This window comes from Cyclopterus lumpus, chromosome 10 (assembly GCF_009769545.1).
Source record: "Cyclopterus lumpus isolate fCycLum1 chromosome 10, fCycLum1.pri, whole genome shotgun sequence".
Lineage (NCBI taxonomy): Eukaryota > Metazoa > Chordata > Actinopteri > Perciformes > Cyclopteridae > Cyclopterus > Cyclopterus lumpus.
The window spans coordinates 9,870,005-9,891,415 of record NC_046975.1 but is presented as its reverse complement, the minus strand read 5'-3'; the positions used below and the strand labels follow the sequence as shown (position 1 = coordinate 9,891,415).

Genomic DNA, 21,411 nt, shown 5'->3' with positions numbered 1-21,411 from the left:
CTACAACTTAATTGGAGTCCACCTGTGGTAAATTCAGTTGATTGGGGATGATTTGGAAAGGCACACCCATGTCTATATAAGGCACTGCACAAACCAAGACATGGAGTCCAAGGAATTGTTAGTAGATGAGGCACAGAGCTGGGGAAATGTACAGAAAGATCTCTGCAGCATCGAAGGTCCCAATGAGCAGGAGTGGACTGGGGGAAACGTGGCCCGGGGGTTACTGTCAGACCGGCCCACTCGATACACGGCGCGCTGCCCACTCAATGCATCGCATGTATCAGTCAGTGGCCTACTTGGGAAAATACACCTAACATTATTTTGTCTCAAGCTCAAAAATGAAGGGGCGTGGCTCACACAGCTTGGTGAATTTCACCGACTCTGTCTGGATAACTGCCGCTAGCAGAGCTACAAGAGTAGCAGCAGCCAGTTTGATTCACCAACGCCACGACGTCAGTGATGACGGGCGGAGCGTCTCAACGCTGATTGGCTTTCGCAACTCGGCGTCGGGTGAATTTGTTGGCGAATGAGGCAAATTTTTCGCTGACCGGTATTTTGCAGAGAATATAGTCGGGGCCGGCGATGTCAGGGCCGGTTGGGGATGTAGGTGGGCCGGTATTGGACCAGCCCAACCCCGTCGGCCTACCCGTATCCCCTATGGCCAGCCAACCCCTGCCAATGAGCACAGTGGCCTCCATCATCCATAAATGGAAGACGTTCGGAACCACCAAGACTCTTCCTAGAGTTGGCCAGGCAATCGAGGGAGAATGGCCAGGGAGGTGACCAGGAACTGGATGGTCACTCTGACAGATCTCCAGCATTGCTCTGTGAAGACGAAGCAGACCTGTTTGGCAGAGTGGCCAGACGGCAGCCACTCCTCAGTAAAAAGCCTGTGACAGCCCGCCTGGAGTTTGCCTGAAGGACTCTCAGACCATAAGAAACAATTCTCTGTTCTGATGAAACAAAGATTGAACTCTTTGGCCTGAATGTCAAGCGTCCTGTCTGGAAGAAACCAGGCACCGCTCATCACCTGGACAATACCATCCCCACAGTGCTTCGTAATCATTCAACTTGAGTTTTCATCAATAATAGTAGGATAATAGTAAGATCAAATCTCATGTGAAATACATTTGAATAATCCAACAATATTATTGTGTTGGCTCGAATAGATAGCAATACTGAAATATTCAATATAATCTGCTGAAAAAGAACATTTGACACAAGACTAAGACTTAACAAAAAAAAGTAACAAAGAGAGAACGTTTTGACAAACCGTAATGACAAAAAGTTGATTAACATTGAATTACTTTTTAGTGTCTAAAACTGCACTAAAAGGATTTGTGTTGTCGACGAAAACTATGAAGGATGAAAATTACTAAAATGTGAAAAATGTTTAATAAAAAAACTGCCAAAATGAACACTATGCTGAAATAAAAACGGTTGAAGTGAGATGAACCGAGTGGAAACTTTGTCTCAAAAACAGATATTAAAAAACTGTATATTCGCAGTTGGAAAAAAAGTATAAAAAATATACTGTGTTTTCGCAATACTGAGCTTATCGCAAAAAGACTCGTGAATTGTGACGTAGGGCTTCTGGTGATTCCCACCAAGTCCTGAGAATATTGAGTCGCATTCATTTCAAGCTGAACCATGTTGCACATGTTCAAACCAACGTGGTATGAAATAAAAAGTGGATATTTGTTCTCATAAATTATCTTTAATTTCAGTTTCATAAATTTTTAGGAAAAAACAAATGACCCATTTCTGTGACATTGGGATCCTGCATCTGCCTCCAGTTCTGGGAATAGTCAGACTTTGCCTAAAAAGAATGACACACACCACTAATATTGTGTTTATGTTCACACCATTCATATACGATGTTGTCCCTCGAGTGGTAGAAGATCTGATTGGATAGGGAAGGCTGGGCTCTTTTCTGATTTTAGTCTGTAGCATTGAAACACATTCTCCAATATGCATAATTTACACCAGGCTGGCATAGTGTGGGTACCTTCCCACACTATGTTAATTACTTTTAATTAATTCTTATGTTTTTGCACTGTGTTTTGTGGCATGCACCAATCACCAAGTCCAATTTATTTTATGTGCAAAACATATGGGCAATAAACAGTTTCTGACTCTGATTCGGATGGTGTGTGTATAATAATATTAACCCTACATTATTTCAGTAATCACAATGCTAAAATGAAATGGGTTACAGACCAAAGGGGTTAATTAGCCACTGTAGAGACTGTCAATATAAATCCACAAATCTTGAGTAAACTGATATGCCATTACGCACATTTAGTATATGTATATGTATATATGTATATGTATATATGTATATATATATATATATATATATATGTATATATGTATATATATGTATATATATATATATATATATATATATATATATATATAGAGAGAGAGAGAGAGAGAGAGAGAGAGAGAGAGAGAGAGAGAGAGAGAGAGAGAGAGAGAGTGTATCATGGGCTAAAAAAACTGCACCAAAACTAATAAAACTGATGCTGAACATGTGAAACACAATTACCTTAACAAACCATATTCATGTATGAAGTTGGTACAGTAATTAACATCGTCACACAGCAAGGGAAACAATGACGACCTTTAGCCACACACATTAGCTGTTAGCCAGACACATTAGCTATTAGCCACATTAGCAAGCGGCTTTGTTGAAATAAATGTCAATACTTTTGTTTCTTAAACTCTCCAATCTTATGCTACTTGTGAGTGCTGTGCTTGTTATCAGCCGTGTCCCCATCTGCTGATATCCACTGTACATATTTATAGCACAATCCCATTTCTAGAGAATCTTAAGCACTGAATGTTTTTTTTTCTTTTTCAAGGATAGATTTGCACAAGCAGTAGACCAGCTATCAGGATCCCTTTGTCGTCTGTCTGAGGTCATTTGAAGTTATAGCCTACTGAGAGTCCGTCTAGCAAAATGCTGTGTGAGTTTGCCTTTGGCTTTTATTGTAAACACATTTTTTATTGAACAGAAATTTACCTGGTTCCTGAAGAAAAATCTGTTGTTTCAATCTGCATGGAAGTCCTCATAACGAAAACAAATGTGTGTAAATGTATTCATATGTAATGGTCTTAATGGTGACTGATTGAAAGCCTGATTGCTAAAAATGGAGAAAGACATTTTATGGACATCATCTTATATTTCACAACATATTATTTTGTATTGCATTATATTATATTAACCAAGAACAATAAGCCAAAGCCAAGTTTTTACAATTCTTTATGAATTATTTCACCTTGCATCATGCGGGTACATTTTGGGTTGTTTGTTTAATCGCAAAAAAAAAAGCCAATTGCATTAGCATATTAAATTATCTGCAAGTCAGCCAGCAACCAATATAGGGACCATGTGTTTGTGAAAGCCTCAGACCTCATGACCTTCACAAGAAACTCCAGCTCTTTGTTTTCCTCGAGCCTCGCTCCTTTTACATATGTCTTTATGAAGCATGATTAATTTGGCAGATGTTTCTGCTGAGTTACAGACACAATTCATCGTTTCCAAAAAAAGAAATTCAACTCATGAATGTGTTGATTGAAGAGGCACAGTGGTGGACATGTAGCGTGCTTGTTTGAAATAACATGTGGGGAAAAAAAGATTGTCTTTACACATCTCTCACATTCTTTTTTTACTTAAAACGAACATAACAGACTACTCTGAGCGTGTGGGCTTCATGTCCCTGTGTCCCGCATGAACTACAGACGGCCTTGAGACTGCTTGTATTATAAATTTCACATCTAGCTTATAAGAAACCTGAATACCACGACATGCTTGTATCATTACTGTAATGTCAGTAATAACAAACATTCAAAATCTGCATTGTCTTTGAGTGACTTAACAAAAAAAAAAAAGCAGAAAGGCTTGGAAAATATGTAACCTTTGAAACTAAAAAGTTAAATTTTCAAGTTTATTTGAACAAGTGAACCTTTTCCTCTGCATCACACAACTTCACTGAATACATCCTCAAATCACCAAACATCCTTGAGTACAAACCAGTCCTTTGAATACAAATTGATGAATAATTTTCTGATTCAAAGTCACAAGATGTCAGAGCTACATTACACACATTGATAATTAACGACAGGACATCATGACATTTTCTGCGCCAAAATACAACATGAAGGTTAAGCACATTGAGTTTATATTGAAGTTAAGTCATCTTTAATAAATGTATGCAGATAAGAACTGAAATTTGAGGACAGAATGATCAATTCAGCACTGCAAATTCTCACAGAATGGATGTAGAGCATTTTTGAATCAGATTCTTTACACATAAACATTACAAGCACATAGTGTGTGTGTGTGTGTGTGTGTGTGTGTGTGTGTGTGTGTGTGTGTCTGTGTGTGTGCGCGCACGCCTGTGTGTGAAAACGCATTATCCAAAACCCAAGATGTTTTCCGACGCGACAAAATCTTAACTGTAAAGAGACTTGTAGCTTTTGGCTAAAAGACAGTTTATAACAAAGCCTCTTAAAAATAGGGGCCGCCCTCTCCACCAAGCAAGGAAATAATAGAGCAGTTACATGCTTTAACCTTGTGTTAAAGCATGAACACAACCAGATCCCCTAACTGTCTGGTGGGTAAAGATGGTACTTTGTTTAGTGCTGGAGCCCATGGTGGTGCCTGTATCTGCCCATCTCCTCCAGTCTTCTGAGCTGATAAGGACACGCCTTAATCGTCTTTGCCCTTCCCTTTAGGTGTGCCTTCGTTCCAGGCCACATAAACAAACAAAGCCAAAACCACATGCACAGCGAGCACTGCAACAATGGCTGCATAGAAGTAGCTGTCGGAGCTTGACATCTTCATTGAACCTGGGAAAAGGAGGTGGAGAACCGTTAACGGTGACATTACATCATCTTTCATGTGAAAATGTACTACTTGATTGAACGGCCATTAGAAAAATAAAGAGTAGAAGCGAGCAGTGTGATTATCTTGATGAAAAAAAGGTTTCTATACCATTTATGCTGTGTTACTTTAATATCTACAGATTTATTAGGCCATTGTGAACAAGATTATAAACCAATGAATAGGAATGCTGTGGATGTACAGGATTTTGACACTTTTGATACTTATCTATGATACCGAAACATTTTGTAATTTTCCACAAATACACTCGCTTGTCTGGTTAGATTATTATTATTATATGGTTTCTCAATCAAATGTCAAAAAAATGTACTGTAAGAGTACACACTCCCCTTGGCGCCCCCACCAGTGCCCTCTTGGACGTCGTATGGCAGATAAAACATGACACAGTGCCCTCAAGGGGGCCCTTCCAGTGTAAGTAACGTTATCTAGGGCAGTGATTCTCAAAGTGGGGTCTGTGGCACTTCGACATGAGGTGCGTGAAATGGCTTTTTAGATTAATTAATTAAAATTATGATATTAAATTATTGTTTTAACTAAATAAATAAATCTAAATCTAAAATTGTTCATAGATCACATTCTATACAAACCAATATAATATATTAATATAAAAATACCGTAATCAGGATCATGATTTGATTAGCCTATGTTTGCACTGGGAGAGAAACACTTCTGTGTCTTTTGCATAAATTATTCTGTGTTCACACAACGAGTGACACAGCAACAGGCTACAAGTCATTTTTAATGAAAGCCAGTGACAGGAAGCTACAAACTGGCAGTTTGCTGAACAAGACTATATAAGACCAAAAAAATCAAATTATTCTAAGAACCATGCCGTTATCAAAGATGAGCTAGTTGGACCTTTTCGGGTTGAAGATAGACTCAAAATCAACTCCCAGACCTACTGCCAGTTTTTAGAAGATACTTTCTTCAAGCAGTGATCCAAAAAAAAGTCTGCATCTTTCAAGAAGACCATGATTTGTATGCAGGACAATGCTCCATCGCATGCATTGAAGTACTCCACTGCATGGTGAGCCAGTAAAGTAAAGGCCTTAAAGATGGAAGAATAAATGGCATGGTCCCCTTCCTCACCTGACCTAAACCCTAATGACAATGTGTTGGGCCCTTCTTAAACAGGATATTTGTGGTGAAGGAAAGATTTGCTCTGGAACAAAGTGAAGAGGGCAATGTGTGGTCTCGTCTCCTTCCATCTATATCAGTGGCACACACTAAACGTTGGAGGCTGACATTGCCCTGCTAACACAAACACACCAGTGTTGCAACCCTTACCCTCGAAGACGTACGCCTTCGTCGCGAAGTAGAGCCCGATGGGCAGCGTCACCATCAGGATAGTGAAGAACAACAGTGTCTTGAGGGCTGAAACCAGCGAGCTTTCATTTCTGCAGGAGCACAAGTTGAGTCAGTCAGCACACAGACAACCAGCCAGCGACACGACGGGTCTTGTGCTGTGTTCAACCACACAACACAAGAAATACAAGTCGTTTGTAAACTGTGGCAGATGCTCCACATCGAGCAGCACGGGGTGGTGTTTTAAAACAGACGTCACTCCGCAGGCAGAGTGGCTAAGCTAATATGCTAGCCAGCTAGCTGTTGATTTAAATACATTAGTTGTCTCACCCTCTGTAATAAGCCGGAGGTCCGGCGTCCGAAGCCGCTCCGACAGATCCGTCCATTGCTGGGCTGATCGGAGAGGAGATTACGAGTTTAAAAAACGGGAAATATAACCTATTAATGTTAGCGTTTGCCCCGTTTGTGTTGTGTTGTCACCGCAGCTCAAATCCCTTCTTCCGCATAGGATCACGGGGTCGTCACGTGACCAGGTTTGACTTCAATTAATCTCGCGTGACCAGCCTGGCGCATGTCCTGCAGAAATACAGCGTCATTTTTTAGAGATACAATATATTTCTTCAAAATATGGAACTAATCATCAACTTTCACGCAATATGTATCTCCTCTGTTTTTGTAGTTTTCTGTGAGGACGAACAATTTGAAATGTGATGGCCATGTGTTCAGATCCTTTACACTTAAGCCTATAGGAGTAGCAATAGGCCTCAACAAAGTAAAAAATACTCAATTACAAGTAAAGGTCCGCCATTCAAAATGTCACCCAAGAAAAAGACAACCAAAAGTACAGACGTAGGCTACACCTTATTATCAGAATGTACCCTTAAAATGTGATATTGTTATACAATATAGCTATGTTGGATTAATCCTGCACACATTTCTTATAACAATGCGTCAGATATTTAAGATGTTCATGTATTTTGTCTTTTGTTTAGTCTGCAAAGTAACTTGAAATTACAACTTTTAATACAATATGACATGCTATTTAACAATAGGCCTACAAGAGTAAATTTACTACCTTTACAGCCTGGCGAACTTGGCGTATGTTTTTTATATATTTCAATCTTTGTTTTGTTTTTTTCCGTTTTTTTGTTTTGTACTTCATTCATTTTGATGAATGAAGATTAGAAAGTAAAATACACCTGTGTGGGCGTGTGCTGGGCAGCTGTTGCCCTGCACACATGTTATAAAGATTTAAGTTAATTGTAAATAAATATACTATGTCTACACCTATTTATTTATTTATTTATTTTACACTACATTAGGTTCACATGCATTTAGGAGACTCTAAATCAGGATCATAAAGCGTCTTCTTTGGCCTTGGGGGATGAGAGAAATACAATTTGAATCATTGAGTCTGGACTATTTATTCAGGATAAGTGCTTTATTTGTTTGTATCTTATCTATTGTGAACAGTTAAAATAGCCATAAACAAAGGCTTGTCCTGTTCAGGAATTACAATTAATTTGGATTCATGACAGGAGTGTACTTTCTAATGTACCGTACTAGCAAATGGTAAAGCATCTCATCTCAATTCAGTCCAACTTTGACCTATATATATATATATATATATATATATATATATATATATATATATATATATATATATATATCATGTTTTCACAGTTTGTGAGTGAAAATGAACTATATGCTTCAGTCAGCAACTGTATTTAGTTAAACACATCTTATTTAGCTTATTACATTTTTTTTTATCCAGGCTCCAAAAATAGCAGCAAAGAAAGGATAGGTATATAACTTGCAAGTTCGTCATTCAAGGATCATTTATGGATGTCTTGTGTCATGTCGTGTGCTGGTGCACCCTACATTCCTGAATAATTAAACACCAGACTATTTCTTGTTTAAACGCAGAGAACCATTTGGTCCATTTCGCGCCGACTGTATACATTTAGTGTTGTGCACAGATGTGTTTCTCAGCGGGTTCCCCAAAAAACATTTCATTTGAAAAGACTTTCAAAAGGGAACCAGCCAGAACCATTAAGAATAATCCACTGATGTCTGTTGAAAAGAATCATTTTACTTCTTGTGGCAATTTCACTCCCAATTAATAACCCAACACAGAGCCCACGAAGACATAAATTACTCATTGAATATGATTCTCTAATCTGTTACTGGATGAACCACTGAGTGCAATTTAAAAACAACAATTCTGCCTTCTTTGTTTTGCTGGACGATTCATCAGTACTGTATGCGGATGAATACATGTGAGAAAACCTCTGTCAATATCAATATCACATTAAAGGCACAGTTTATATATTAGACCTATTATTAGTATTAGGCCTGCTTATATTATTCTGAGGAATCTGAAACATAACTGTACTTCAAAAAACAATATATTTAGATCAGGGAATACTAAATGAATGCAATTAGATGTCAATTTTAACGGACTGCGAGTGTATTTCTACAATGTAAAAAATCAATTAATATTACAACCTGGCGAACTACATGTTCACACTACATAAGTGTGACAATATTTATTGATAGATCAGATCAACACTATACATACAAAATGTACTACACACAACTGTATTGAAAACTAAATATTGATTCAAATCAAACACCTTTTTGTAATGAAGGCACATTATACAGTATGGTTTGTGATTGTACAGAAACATATTTTTTGTTTATGATTAATCAATAATCATTAAAGATTCTAAAATAAACAATGACCTTTTTTCATGAACAGGTCATTCCTAATTATTTCAGATCAAAGTTACACTGGACTTTTATTTTCTTTGGTAACAAATGCAAAACAAAAAATAATTAAATGGTTTATTTCTGTGAGCTTTGGGAATAAACCATGAACCACAGAAGACATGTTCACCCCGTCATGGTGGGATTATACAATGAAACTGCATCTAAAATTGAAGCTTGACAAAAGTTGTATTCTCAATGGAATAACTGTTTATATCTGGCAAAGGGGTCTTTTGGTGCAAGTTCAATACAGTACTACGTTGTCCTTCCTCAAGGAGATTGACCTCTGACCTTCCAGAAGTATTTCCCATGGCTCTCTCTGTCTGGACCCCTCTAGCAATTTTTATTCCATGTGTCACCAGTGCTGTTTGTCAAACATGAGGGCCCCCACACTCCACACCACACCTGTTGTTTTGACCTAGCGACAGTGTCGAACATGTTGAAACTAAAATGGAAATAAAGTTTCCATTACAAATAGAAAACACTTTAAAAATAGTCCATGCTATTCTTAGCGTTGTCATTCGCTGCTTTTACAACTGCTGCTAAAGGTAAGACGGTTGTTATTAGCATGTAATAGTAAGTATTAAAGTAACCAGGTATTTATTCAAGTACTGTACTTTATTGTACTTTATACTTCAACTCAACTAGAGGCAAATATTGCATAATTTATCCATTTATCTATTGCATTTATTTAATAGTTAGAGTTACTACTTGCTTTTTAGATATATTAGGACATGTTTGACGAGCTAAGGAAAGACTATGCACTGACAAAAGAAGCGTTTGGCATTTTGAGAAACATGTGTATTGACATTACTAATGTTACTAATGTAATATAAAATAAATACTATATATTATTCAGGTAACATTTTTCAGTGGATTGAGTACTTAGTACTAACCCTAACCCCTTGGCACTGTATAAAGCTGATAATATTCTCTTTTTTGAAAGCAGGACTCTTACTTGTAATTAAGTATCTTTGCAAAGATGTGTGCATACTTTTCCTTATACGGTCTGAGGACTTATTCCACCGCTGATATCATGATAAACTAGAGGTCACTGTCAAAAAACAAGGAACATGGGAAAAAAAATGTTGAGAAACGTAACATTTTAATTTAATCTATAATACCCAGTGCTGTATACTATTCAGACTGAAAATAAAGTCAAGAAATCAGATGTAAATAATCATCATCGTCTACATTTCCTGCTCTCATTGGCTTCCTTGGATCCATGCCACCTAAAACCTCCTGGTAGTATTGTGACCCACAGCCCATTGGGACATGTAGGAACGCATTTATATGCATGAGAACACAGGCAGTGCACGAGTCCATTAGGAGACTTGCTATTGGGGCAGCGGACTCACTGTGAGACCCCAATGCTGTAAAATGCAATGATGTGCAAGATATGTGGAAATTCCCCTGTGCAAAGAGGAGCTGCGTCTGGCTTCATCTAGGCAAAAAACCATTGTGGCATGCTATCGTTGGGCCGCGTTATGCCTCACTCTTCATGCATTGTGTGTTGTGGAAGTAATCTGTATCTCACATACCACTGAGAAGGACAATACATTCTCACTACCATCACGTGAATGCTGCAAAGCGCACTGCGCATCTCTAGTTTCCAAAAAGGAATAAGACAAGCCTTGTATCTGGCAACATGGTACAATAAATGTATGTCATTCCGACATATACCTAAATGACAGTACGGATTTATGGTGTGGCTTGGCTGTAGAAACCGTACCTGAGACTCAACATAGCAACTAAAGCAAACAGAGCTGACGTTACAGAGAAACCAAGGAGACAGTGTCACAGACGTGAAATTGGCAGAAAACAGTCACAACATGGATAGATAGCTCTGTCCTTGAACATAGCAAAAATAAAAATGTCTCCACAAGCCATTGCCCTTCACATTAAATCACCGGCAAAATGACGGACAGTGTGGGTGAATAGACTCGGCATTTCAACTGTTCATCCTGGACTCTGGTTTGTATTTTAGATTTATCTACTGAGCAATATAAACATGGCAGCTATTTCTTTACAAAGACAATATATATTAATATTATTATATTATTATATATTATATATATATATATTAATCATAATATGTCAGACTATTTCCGGGACTTGATCTTGGTTTTACTCCATGTTGGTTTTTCTACAGATTGAACAAAAAAGATACAATCTGTTAATGACTGAGTGCTGGTCTGCAGACAGAAGCCGGCTAGCTGTGTCCCTCTGTCTTTACACTAAGCTTAGTGGACTGTCTCCGGGCTGTAGCTTCATACTTAGTGGACAAATACGGGTATTGATCCTCTCATCTTACTCTCGGCAAGAAAGCAATAGAGCGTGTTTCCCAAAATGTCAAACAATTCCTTTGGAGATAACAGGATAAATAAATACAGGTAAAACGAGCAGTGAAAGGAGAGAATGAAGAGTGGAAGGTGAGAGGAAGAGGAAGAAGAATGACCCTGTCATTAGTCTGTGACTCGTCGGTGTGGTCGAGCCGATTCTGTCATCTTCCCTCGAGCCCCTTTAGCCACTCATCTGTAGCTGACCTTGCACTGGCATGTGGGCTGCTTCTTTCTTCCACATCAGAGCACTGTCTTGTAAGCTTGCAAGCGGGATTGAACAGTTGTGTGCAACATTGCTGCTCTGCAACTTGATCCATTCAGGATTGGGATTCTATAATCATCCACTGAGGATTTTAATTCGGTCAGACATCAGGCAGTGTGTCCGAGCTGAGCTGCAGCAAAGCAAGGCAAAGCACAGCAGGAAGGAAAATAAATCAGAAAACATTTATGAATCCTCTAATATTCCAGTAGCAGTGGATCATATCAAGAGTGCGTCACATTGACATCTCGGAGCCTCCCTATGAGGTGAACGGCTCACAGTTTGTTTGCTGGATTGACGTTTTGCTAGGAGGCTGTCAGAGCTCATCTCAGCTAGGGTGACATGTGCTCAGGCGCACTTGCACTAACACGTAATTACATCTCTGGCTCCTGATGCGTATCATGTCCCCCAGCCATTTAATAAACAAGGAGGCTAGCTGTACTTACTCATCCAATCATCCCCTTTTCTCAATTTCTACAATTTCTAAATAATTCAGGGTGGGAAAAGGGACGCCCGGGGCTTTGATCATTTTGGTCCGATAAATTGATCCATGCAATACTTCAGGCAGTTAAAAGACAGTTTTGTTTACCAATAAAATTGACTGAAACTGTGAGAGAATTTTACAAACAACAAGGCACATATTTTCCCATTAACACACAAAGTTTGTTTCACACATTTCTTCTTTTTTGAGGCCATAATCGCTCAGAAGACAAGCCTGAGGGTGAATCAGCATCATGGTGAATTAATACAGGCTACATTCCCAGTGAGAAGGAGCCTGACATATTCATTGGCTCTCAGGATGAAATATATGGCATGCAAGCTTCATCTTAGCTTTCACAGAAGCTACAATGTGTCAGATACAAGAGTACTTTTCAGGGAAAACAACCAACCTTGAGAATCTTCAATTGTTAATGCTGCATTTAAGAGTGCAGGGAATAGAAAATGCATGCAATCCCCTTCCACCATGTGGTTAACATACTCATTAACGACCTGTACATTGAGTCATTATTCTGCACATGATGTACAGATGCTGGGATGTGGAAGTCCCCCATCCAACTAATAAGCTATCCGGTGGGAAGTGACCAATTATTTGACAAATACTGACTAGTTACCTGAATACTTTTTCTTGCTTATTAACCAGGTGGTCTGTTTTTAAATAGAGAGCACAATGTACCGGTGATAACATGTATGGTTTCTCCTCTTAATCCGACATAGTTGAAAAGGAAAACATGATTACATCTTTACAACTGGAAAATCACACACATCTTATGAAAGGCACTGGGTGAAATATGGCACATATCCACAATGAGGCTTGTTTCCCAGTAAAACATGAAGATTACACATTTAACTCTGCTACATTATTGTTTGTAAAAGCCGGCAAAGGCTTACTCCTCAGTCCCTCTGTGGCACACCTGGAGGTCTCCATGAGGAGCAAACGTGGGATGCAAAGAGCAAGAAGAATTGTCTTGTATTCTTTGCGAAAGTTTTGGTTTAGCAGTCCATATATGACGGCGTTGAGGCAGCTGTTGAAGTACGCCATGAAGTAGCTTGTGACAAAGAGCCACTCAGGTATGTTGGGCGCAACTTTCACTGGGTTTATAGCGACTGCCAGGCCTATGAGGTTCAGAGGAGCCCAGCACACTGCAAACAACACAAAGACCATAAACATAGTCAGGAAGTTCCTCACGTCACTGGGTTTCAGTTTGGTCCTTTGCTCCGGTTTAACTCGATGTTTCACTTGAATCACCAGCACCCATATCCTCATGTAGCAGTATGACACCACCAGCAGCGGGATCAGAAAGTGTATGACCACCACTGAGATGGTGTAGTATGAGCTGACCGTCTGGGCGAAGGTGCAGGAGTAGATACGAGGGTCGTACTGCAGCGAGCCGACAAAGAAGTTGGGCACTGTGGCGAGGGCTGTCAAGAGCCAGGTGAGGCCCAGGTAGCAGCAGGTGTTCCTCAGACTGTATAGCCGGTCGTAGTGAAAACTGTGGCAGATGTAGCAGTACCGGTTGATGGCGATGGCCGTGATGTTGAAGATGGAGCCGATGACGCTCAGACCCATGACGAAGCCGCTTGCCTGGCAGTGCAGGTCACCCATGGTCCAGTCATCGTAGAAAATGGCCGTCAGGACCAGAGGGTAGGGGTACAAGGCCACCACCAGGTCTGCTACGGACAAACTCACCACAAAGATATTGCCTGGAGGACAGAGGAGGTTTAGATAACAGAACGAAACATGACCCAGACTGGTGAATGATTAAAGCAGACAGTACTCCCTTTTCACTTCCTGCTCCGGGTTAAAGTAAAGTGTGTCACTGGAGGTGCGATTGTGTTTACCACCACAAAAGAGCTTCACTGAGCCCTCTGTGGCTCATTGTGATGAGGCGTTTACCGTGTGCTCTCCACTGCACTGATATGGATCCAGGCAGACGCTTTGATTTTCACAGCTCTCTTTGTGTTGCAAGGCCCATTTGTTCTCACAGTAACTCTTTTTAAACCTCTTTTATTTATTCTATTTATTGCATATTTATGGTCGGTCAGTTTACCACTTTGGTCCAAACTAAAAAAGCCCACTAACTATTGTGTGGATTGACATGAATGAGGTACTGATGGTGCCCAGAGGATGAATCCCACTGAATTGGGTGATCCCCTGACTTCTTCTGCGCCACGATGAGATTCAGGTTTATGATTTTTTTAGTGAACTATATCTTGGAAGGATTACCCCTCAGGATAAATTGTAATAATTCTGGTGATCCGTTCACACCATCATCAGGTCATCATTATCTTATCTCCAATATGTTTTCGGACTAAATACCTTCAAAACTAACGTCATGCACTTTGTGTTCAGTGACAATAAGCAAATGTTAGCGCGCTAAGACGCTGAACTAAGATAGTGAAGGTGGGACCAAACCGGCTTAACGTCAGCATGCAACATGTTGGTGTTGCAAGCCGGCTAGAGCCTCCAGCATGGATGTAGACTCCGTGTGGTACATAAACTATGAACTTGTTTCCCGATACACAAATATATTGTGATACAGAACAGATTGGTTGTATTGACAGAGTTCTATTTGGTAAAAAGCATCAATCAGGCCGGATAGTTGAGCACATAAAAAAACAGGACATGAATTTAGTGTCAGATTACATTCAAACAAGTTCTCCTGAGGTCTGAACTGATGGTTGTGTGACACCGGGTGTCCTTGGAAGACATGAATCATAGAAAATGACGTCTGATATTGTTACAGTGCAGCTGCTCTAGTGGGTGGGGGAATAAAACAATAAATCTAATTATAATGTATACGATGAAGACGATAGATAACAAGAACATGCAGTACAGTGGAGCCACAAAGTGGTGTTTTGCAAAAGACGCATTAGTTTCCCATAAGTTTTGAGTTGATATTGTACAATAAAGGGGACTATTGTGTGTGTGTGTGTGTGTGTGCTACACATTTTAGGAGTCAAGATTTGTGATGAAGTGGACATTTTGCCCAAATAAACCAAGCTTTTTCCGTCATTAAATACAGTAAACCTAGTTTTTAGAGAAATAACTCTTCTTAGATTCATATACATATGTATTTAGATAATATCCATGTAGTGAGTAACATCAAGCAGTTTAAAATAAACCAGTCCAAAAAGCTGATAAACATTGCTTGTCATTACCAACTCATGCATCACTGGTAAGAATATAAACATTGACGGTTTCTGTAAATAATCTGTAAAGGATTATATATAATGTGCCTCATTTTATAAAAAGAACTGGTCAGACATTGGGGTTATTCAAGGGTTGATATAACATAAACTGAAGTTGAAATGTGAAGGTGCAAAGACTCTTGCTCATTCACAAAACAGCTGAAACAACAGCGTTGATTGGCAGATATGATGGGAGTGGATTTAAAACACATGTTGGCCATCAATCCCATGCGTTCAAAGCTTGTTACAATCCCTGCACCCCAGGGACAGGACAGCGCGGCTACAGTTAGTCTAATTTGAATTTACTTGCCTGAACTTGATTCATTAAATGTGGTCACAAAGAGAAAAACAAAGAATACACAACCTCATAATCATGTCATTATATTCCCACCTTCCTAACTGGGGAACTTATATTGGGGGACATATTTTTTTAGTCAGATGTTGGTCTTGTGTTTTTCCACATATCTGGAACAGGTCAATCAGAGACAGTCAATTTCTAAGTTACTAAAACAGCACAAGCCATCTCTCACTGAGATAAAGATAAAAGCATGTGCTCTTTATCCTCCAGTCTGCTCAGTGGACAAATCTGTCAGATTGTATTTGTGACGCTCACGGTGTGCATTTGTCATTGTGCAGAGGTTTGATTCCTCGCTGACATCATGCGGCTCAGTGCTATCATGTGCGCTGGCTGAGCAGGGTATGCTACAGCCTCATAGCTCTCTCTGGCTGAACCCTCTCACCCCTTGATCATCCAGAGGATGAGGTAAGTGCTAAAACACTGCTAAGAGGACTGCTGTGCAGAGGCCAGATGACTGTCTTTGTATTGTTGGCACCTATTATTAAAACATTGGTTCAACCACTGCCTCTCGCTGTTTAATTAAACTACTTGGCCGGCCCGATGGTTATCACGCCCAAACTCACAGCACTGAAAACGATTATTGTTTCAGTAAAGCCGCTGAACAACAACAGTATTCTTGCCTGTGGACATCTATGGCAGCTATTGTTATGAAAGAGTGTGGGTTCAATAGAGCTTAACGTGAATGCTGATTGGTTACAGGCCGTCAGAGACAGCTGACTTGCAGCCTTCAACTTCTCTGACTCCGTTGGTTCCGTAATGATCTGATCTTACAGCACACGCTCACAAAACAACCGTGAGAAAAGTCGCATCAAGGCAATTGAGTCTTGCTTCAAAGTGTTGAGCGACCACGTTGTGAATTCCCAGAATGAATGTCTGTCACAGACAACATTTTGTGGCTAATGAAACATAAATCACAACAATACACCCGGGAACTATTCCGCACTGTCATCCAGCACACAGCTGGCTGCAGCATTATTCAGAAAATACATGAGACAGAAACAACCCCCCACCCGGCATATACAGACCTGCATATCTGTAGGCTTGGTATTCAACATATGTATGGCACATTGCTTCCTTTTAGCTGAACAGTTCTGAGTAGTAATCATAATAAAAGGGCGTGATGCGGGTGCACGAATAATGAAGATACACGTGCAAAAGTTAAACGAGTCAATTTTCAATCGGACAAGTTGCACAACTATATCTCAAAGGCTTCTGTTGCAATTTCAAACCCACCGTCTGTATCCCATTACTCTCATTGCTTTGACAAGAAACGTGATATACTGCGCTTTGATTCACCCGGTTATATTTATACACCTTGGAAAACAGATGAATTCATACAAGTGTGTAGGACGGTTGGTTGGCATCGCTTGGATCCGGCTGAACATCAGCAACGTGAGGCCAATGGCCGACAACAAGTGCATATCCAAAATTAGATTACATTCTCAGTCAGTCTTATCATAAATAAGCAACAATAACCTTTCGGCAAGGGCATTAGCGCTGATGAATTAGTAGTGACTACTTGGTGAACTCGTCTTCAAGGGGCCAGAGACTTTTTTTTGAAGAAGTATAACATTAAAATGACACAAGCTGCCTTTTGGTGATGCAGCCCGCTATGAGCCCGGCCACAAACATCAAAGGCCATCCACCAATCAGATCCCTCGTGTCTGAGAAAGTAAGACTCACTGAGAGAACGCAGACCTTCAGGACACAAGCAGCGTCTGGTCCAACAGCGTTTCACTTGTTAGGCGTACTTCCGGAAACACGAGGAGGATAGTGAATTCTGCCAATTTGAAACAGAACAGCCCCCTATTCGAAGGAGAAATTGGATGTGATTAAAACACAACAGTGCATTAACCTTATCGAGGTGTGGTTTAGTCAAATAATCCCAACCTGATAACATCCTGCCTCCATGCCGACCACATTAGAACATCTAAATGTCATGTACTATTTGGTTGTTGGGAGAAGAAAACATGTTTAATGTAGTGTGCTAATTGATATCCCCCCTGGATATGTGCTTTCAATTTAAACTGGCTTCTGGTTAGACTCACTAAATCCACTGACTGCATTAAGCTCCCTCTGGACACTCCGGTTGTTAGCTTTTATTCATGATTGCAGACACTGAATGGATGCGGCACATTATTGAACAAAATTCATTCTCCCATCCTTACAAACCGCACAGCTCCTGAAATGGAGGTGCAAGCTGCACACACACACACACACACACACACACACACACACACACACACACACACACACACGCACACACACACAGTCAAGCTCATTCTTTCGTTATTACCTCCATCTGCTCCCCATCATCGTTTTCTTTCTCTGTCCCTCTCTCTCTCTCTCTTTCTCTCATGATTGCATTTTCAGGGTGTATTTTTAGTATGGTTAACCCCAGTGGGAAACTCTAGTGTTAACACCCCATTGGCAGTCCTATGCCATGCTCTACCCTTTGAAGATTCACTGGATAGATCCTTTTACATTTGCACACTTGAAAGAACCTGCAAACCTTTGAAAATTGAACATATGGCACCAGTTTTCCAGAAATATATGAAGATATCGAGGACAAATTCATCACTCAGTTGATGTAGCAGCATCTTTAAAAAATGTGCACACATGCACGTGCATTTGGGAAGGGGGGGTTTGGGGTGTTGAGGGGTGGATAGCGGAGGGATATATGGAGGCAAGGCGAGTGTGTTGAAGTGAAGCAGAGTGGAAAAGTCCTGATGCAGTGTGTGTAGAAACCAACCAGCAGTATGAATGGTGTGTGAGAGAGGAGATGGGATGTTTTCAGTCTTTCCACAAAAATAAATGTCTGTGTGTAGCCTTCACCCGCTGTGACTCATACACCTCATATCACTCGTGCGTCCCAGATCTTCTCCTGCTGTCATGCTTTCCTCTGTACAATTAAACATTCATAAAAAAAAAGGTAGCCAAACCTATAAAAAAGCTTGTTAAGAACCGAGAGGAAATTGATGTTAACAAAAGGAACAATTTCACTCACTTAAAGAAACACAAGATTCTGCCAAAGCTTCAGGTTTCTACTCAAGCAAGCACACCCAGAAAATGCAGCAACGCTGGTGAGGACTCACATGTGACTAGTCCAATTAAAGGAGACTTTTGAACAGGCCATTTACTCCTGCCCTCTTGTCTGAGACCAGTCGACTGTGGCAATTTTGCAAACCCGATAATTCAATTATATTTCCGGCTCCTAAACTCCTCGCCAAACCGCTCCTGGCTGCACTGGAACACATTAGATGTGTTATGTAATGTATTTGAATTTGTAATTAAAGTCCCACTGCCTGGTTCGCATGTGCTCATTAGCATTATGTTGTGATCACTTTAGTCTTTGGCCTTAGCAGCGGGCAATCCTGACTTTACTTTCAACCGTAGAGGGCTGCTGAGTACGATGGCGATTGATCTCTCATACCTTTAAGTTTAAAGCACACACAACGTCAAACATACAGGCTTTTTTGTACTCTTTGTTCTGTTTTCAGCCTTTGGAAGACACATCTCGGTGTTCTGCTCAGTTATTTTTGGAAAACAAAATCATGAGGTTCGATCATTTAATTGAAAGGTCCTTTTCTCATAATTCTTGTGACGTGAGAATACAATATGCATGATGTGTCTTTGTGTTACAAACCCAGATGCTTGTATGATTATTGCTGAGACTGTCCTGTGACTGTTTCTTTGATCATTTCCTTTGCCACTAAGTGCAAGACCACAAACAGGGATCAAACAGAGATACTCAAGATGTTATCATGAATACATGGACAGCAATACACACAATTTGCTACTTAACATTTGACTAATAACTGATTGATGCGATGGAAACTTATTGGGAAAGTGGCTGCACATGTCCACGACAATGCATGCAGTGGTATCAGGTGCGGATGTATTTTTACGATTACGAACACCAGGGCATAGCTGATACTGGACTCGTGAATCCATTGAAAGGCTTATCTGTGACAATTGGAGAAGAGTTACACATTTACTGAATTGACTCAGTCGATATTTAAAGTTTACTAACATCAGGTAAGGGTGCTTGTGAATTCAAAAACGTGTTATTTCTTACTTGCAAAGTATCCTATTTGCTATATTTTGGTAATTATGGTATTTTTACATTTTAATTTGATTTTAAATTTGACTGGCAAAATAGTTGCAAACAGTAATAACACAAAAGATCCAAGTGTATTATGTGTTTCTTAAAAACTGATATTCTTGTTACATTAGCTGATAGTCGATTGTGATGGAAAAACAAAACCCTGATAGATAAGACTACCTCTAACTAAACTATGTGTATAATAAGTGCACTGCAAGGAAAGGCAGACCCTGTACCCTCCTTCCTTTAGCCACATATTTGTACGGGCCCTTAGTTCATGAAAACAGAATTAGGGAATTTACCGATTAATTTCCAAATAATGCGAGATACGGCAAATGACAGGAACCAAGTAAAGGAAGGAATTGAATGAAAGAAAAATGGCCAAAATATCTTCTTCACCTACACATTGCTGTCTGTTATGCTTTGCAACACAATATGAGGCTGTGTTCATACAACCTGCACACAAGAGCATTGTAGCAATGCAACAGCTTTTGTCACCATGTTGCTCATGGGACACGACAGGTTCTGATATCAGGATGGATGTGATTTATCTGGAGAACCATGCATGGATAAAGCCAGATGGAGGGAAGAAGGTGTTCTCCTTTTTGATCAAATATGAAGACAGACAGGCAAAGCTGTGTGAACTCCATCCCACTGAGACTGCAGGCGCACATTCGATAGCAGCCTGATTGTCAGCAGTCACACGCTATAAGTTATATTACATAATTATAGTTGTGAATGAATGAAGAGCGGAAAGCAAAACACCCCACATACTGGAAGTAATTAAGACAGAGATAGTATCCCCTTTGAGCAGATTTAAGAGTCTGTTTGTTCAAACAGATTTTTCCTGAAATAACCAAACATATTCTTTCACATTCATTTTGATGAAATTAAATGTATGTCAGATTTTCCTGACATAACCAAACATATTCTTTTACATTCATTTTGATGAAATTAAATGTGTTTAATTTAAATGTGTTGTCTGCTTGTCCCTAATTTAGACACACTTCACAATTAAAGCTGCTATTTCCATCAGCATATATATTTGGTTCCATTCCAAAATCATCACTCTACCGTTTCTTCATCTCTCACCTGCATTCCTAAGCTTTTTGTTCCTGTACACCGACAGGATGACCAGGACATTGCCAGAATGTCGACTACGATGGTGAAGATCAGCACGCTGGCCAGCGCAGTGGACACTCCGGGGGAGAAGCGCTCACCCGGCGGTCACTCTCATTCCGGGACAAACAGTTCGACCCGTTCTCATCCATCACTTCTCCAAAATCCAGATCCAAATCCATCTTCCCTCAAGGTGCCGTGGCCATGGTGGGAATGCTTCGATGTACCCTACAGCTGAAAAAAAAAAAAAAAGATCTGGAGGGAGTCTTGAACTTTGTGATACTCCTGCTCCGCCTGTGGAGTCGTGGGAGGAAGACGCAAACTCTGACATGATAATTAGAATATTAATAGACCGCATGCATTGACATTTCAAAGGTGATACAGATGCCAGGAGCTCGTGTTTCACTGCCGTCCTCAGAGTGGTCCTCTGGAGTCACCAAGGCTCTTCGTCCGCGAACACTCGTCCAGTGCGTAATGGCAAAGATCGGAGAGCGAGGCTCATTTTCAGAGCGACAGAGAGTCCCGAGTTGTTGTTTTTTTGGGGGCATTAAT

The 21,411-nt window shown here is 40.1% G+C and overlaps 2 protein-coding genes across 2 annotated transcripts; both read right to left on the bottom strand.

Annotated features, from left to right (window-relative positions):
* Positions 1-3,251: 3,251 nt before the first annotated feature.
* vma21 (vacuolar ATPase assembly factor VMA21) lies at positions 3,252-6,764 on the bottom strand. The gene is made up of 3 exons (XM_034544057.1): positions 6,548-6,764; positions 6,200-6,309; positions 3,252-4,857 (listed from the first exon to the last, which is right to left on the bottom strand). The coding sequence occupies exons 1-3, from the start codon at positions 6,601-6,603 to the stop codon at positions 4,718-4,720; spliced, it is 306 nt and encodes a 101-aa protein (XP_034399948.1). The 5' UTR covers positions 6,604-6,764; the 3' UTR covers positions 3,252-4,717.
* Positions 6,765-12,923: 6,159 nt separating this feature from the next.
* Positions 12,924-21,041, bottom strand: LOC117737349 (melatonin receptor type 1B-like). Its single transcript, XM_034543262.1, is given in 4 exon segments — positions 12,924-13,789; positions 20,833-20,889; positions 20,892-20,951; positions 20,954-21,041. Coding segments are annotated over 4 exon segments (1,071 nt in total).
* Positions 21,042-21,411: the final 370 nt, after the last annotated feature.

Coding starts and splice junctions, on each gene's coding strand:
- vma21 (XM_034544057.1), bottom strand. CDS start 6,603: ATGGACGGATCTGTCGGAGCGGCTTCGGACGCCGGACCTCCGGCTTAT. Junction 6,310..6,547: donor CCTCCGGCTTATTACAGAGG/GTGAGACAACTA, acceptor GTGCTCCTGCAG/AAATGAAAGCTCGCTGGTTT. Junction 4,858..6,199: donor GAAGGCGTACGTCTTCGAGG/GTAAGGGTTGCA, acceptor TCCTTTTCCCAG/GTTCAATGAAGATGTCAAGC.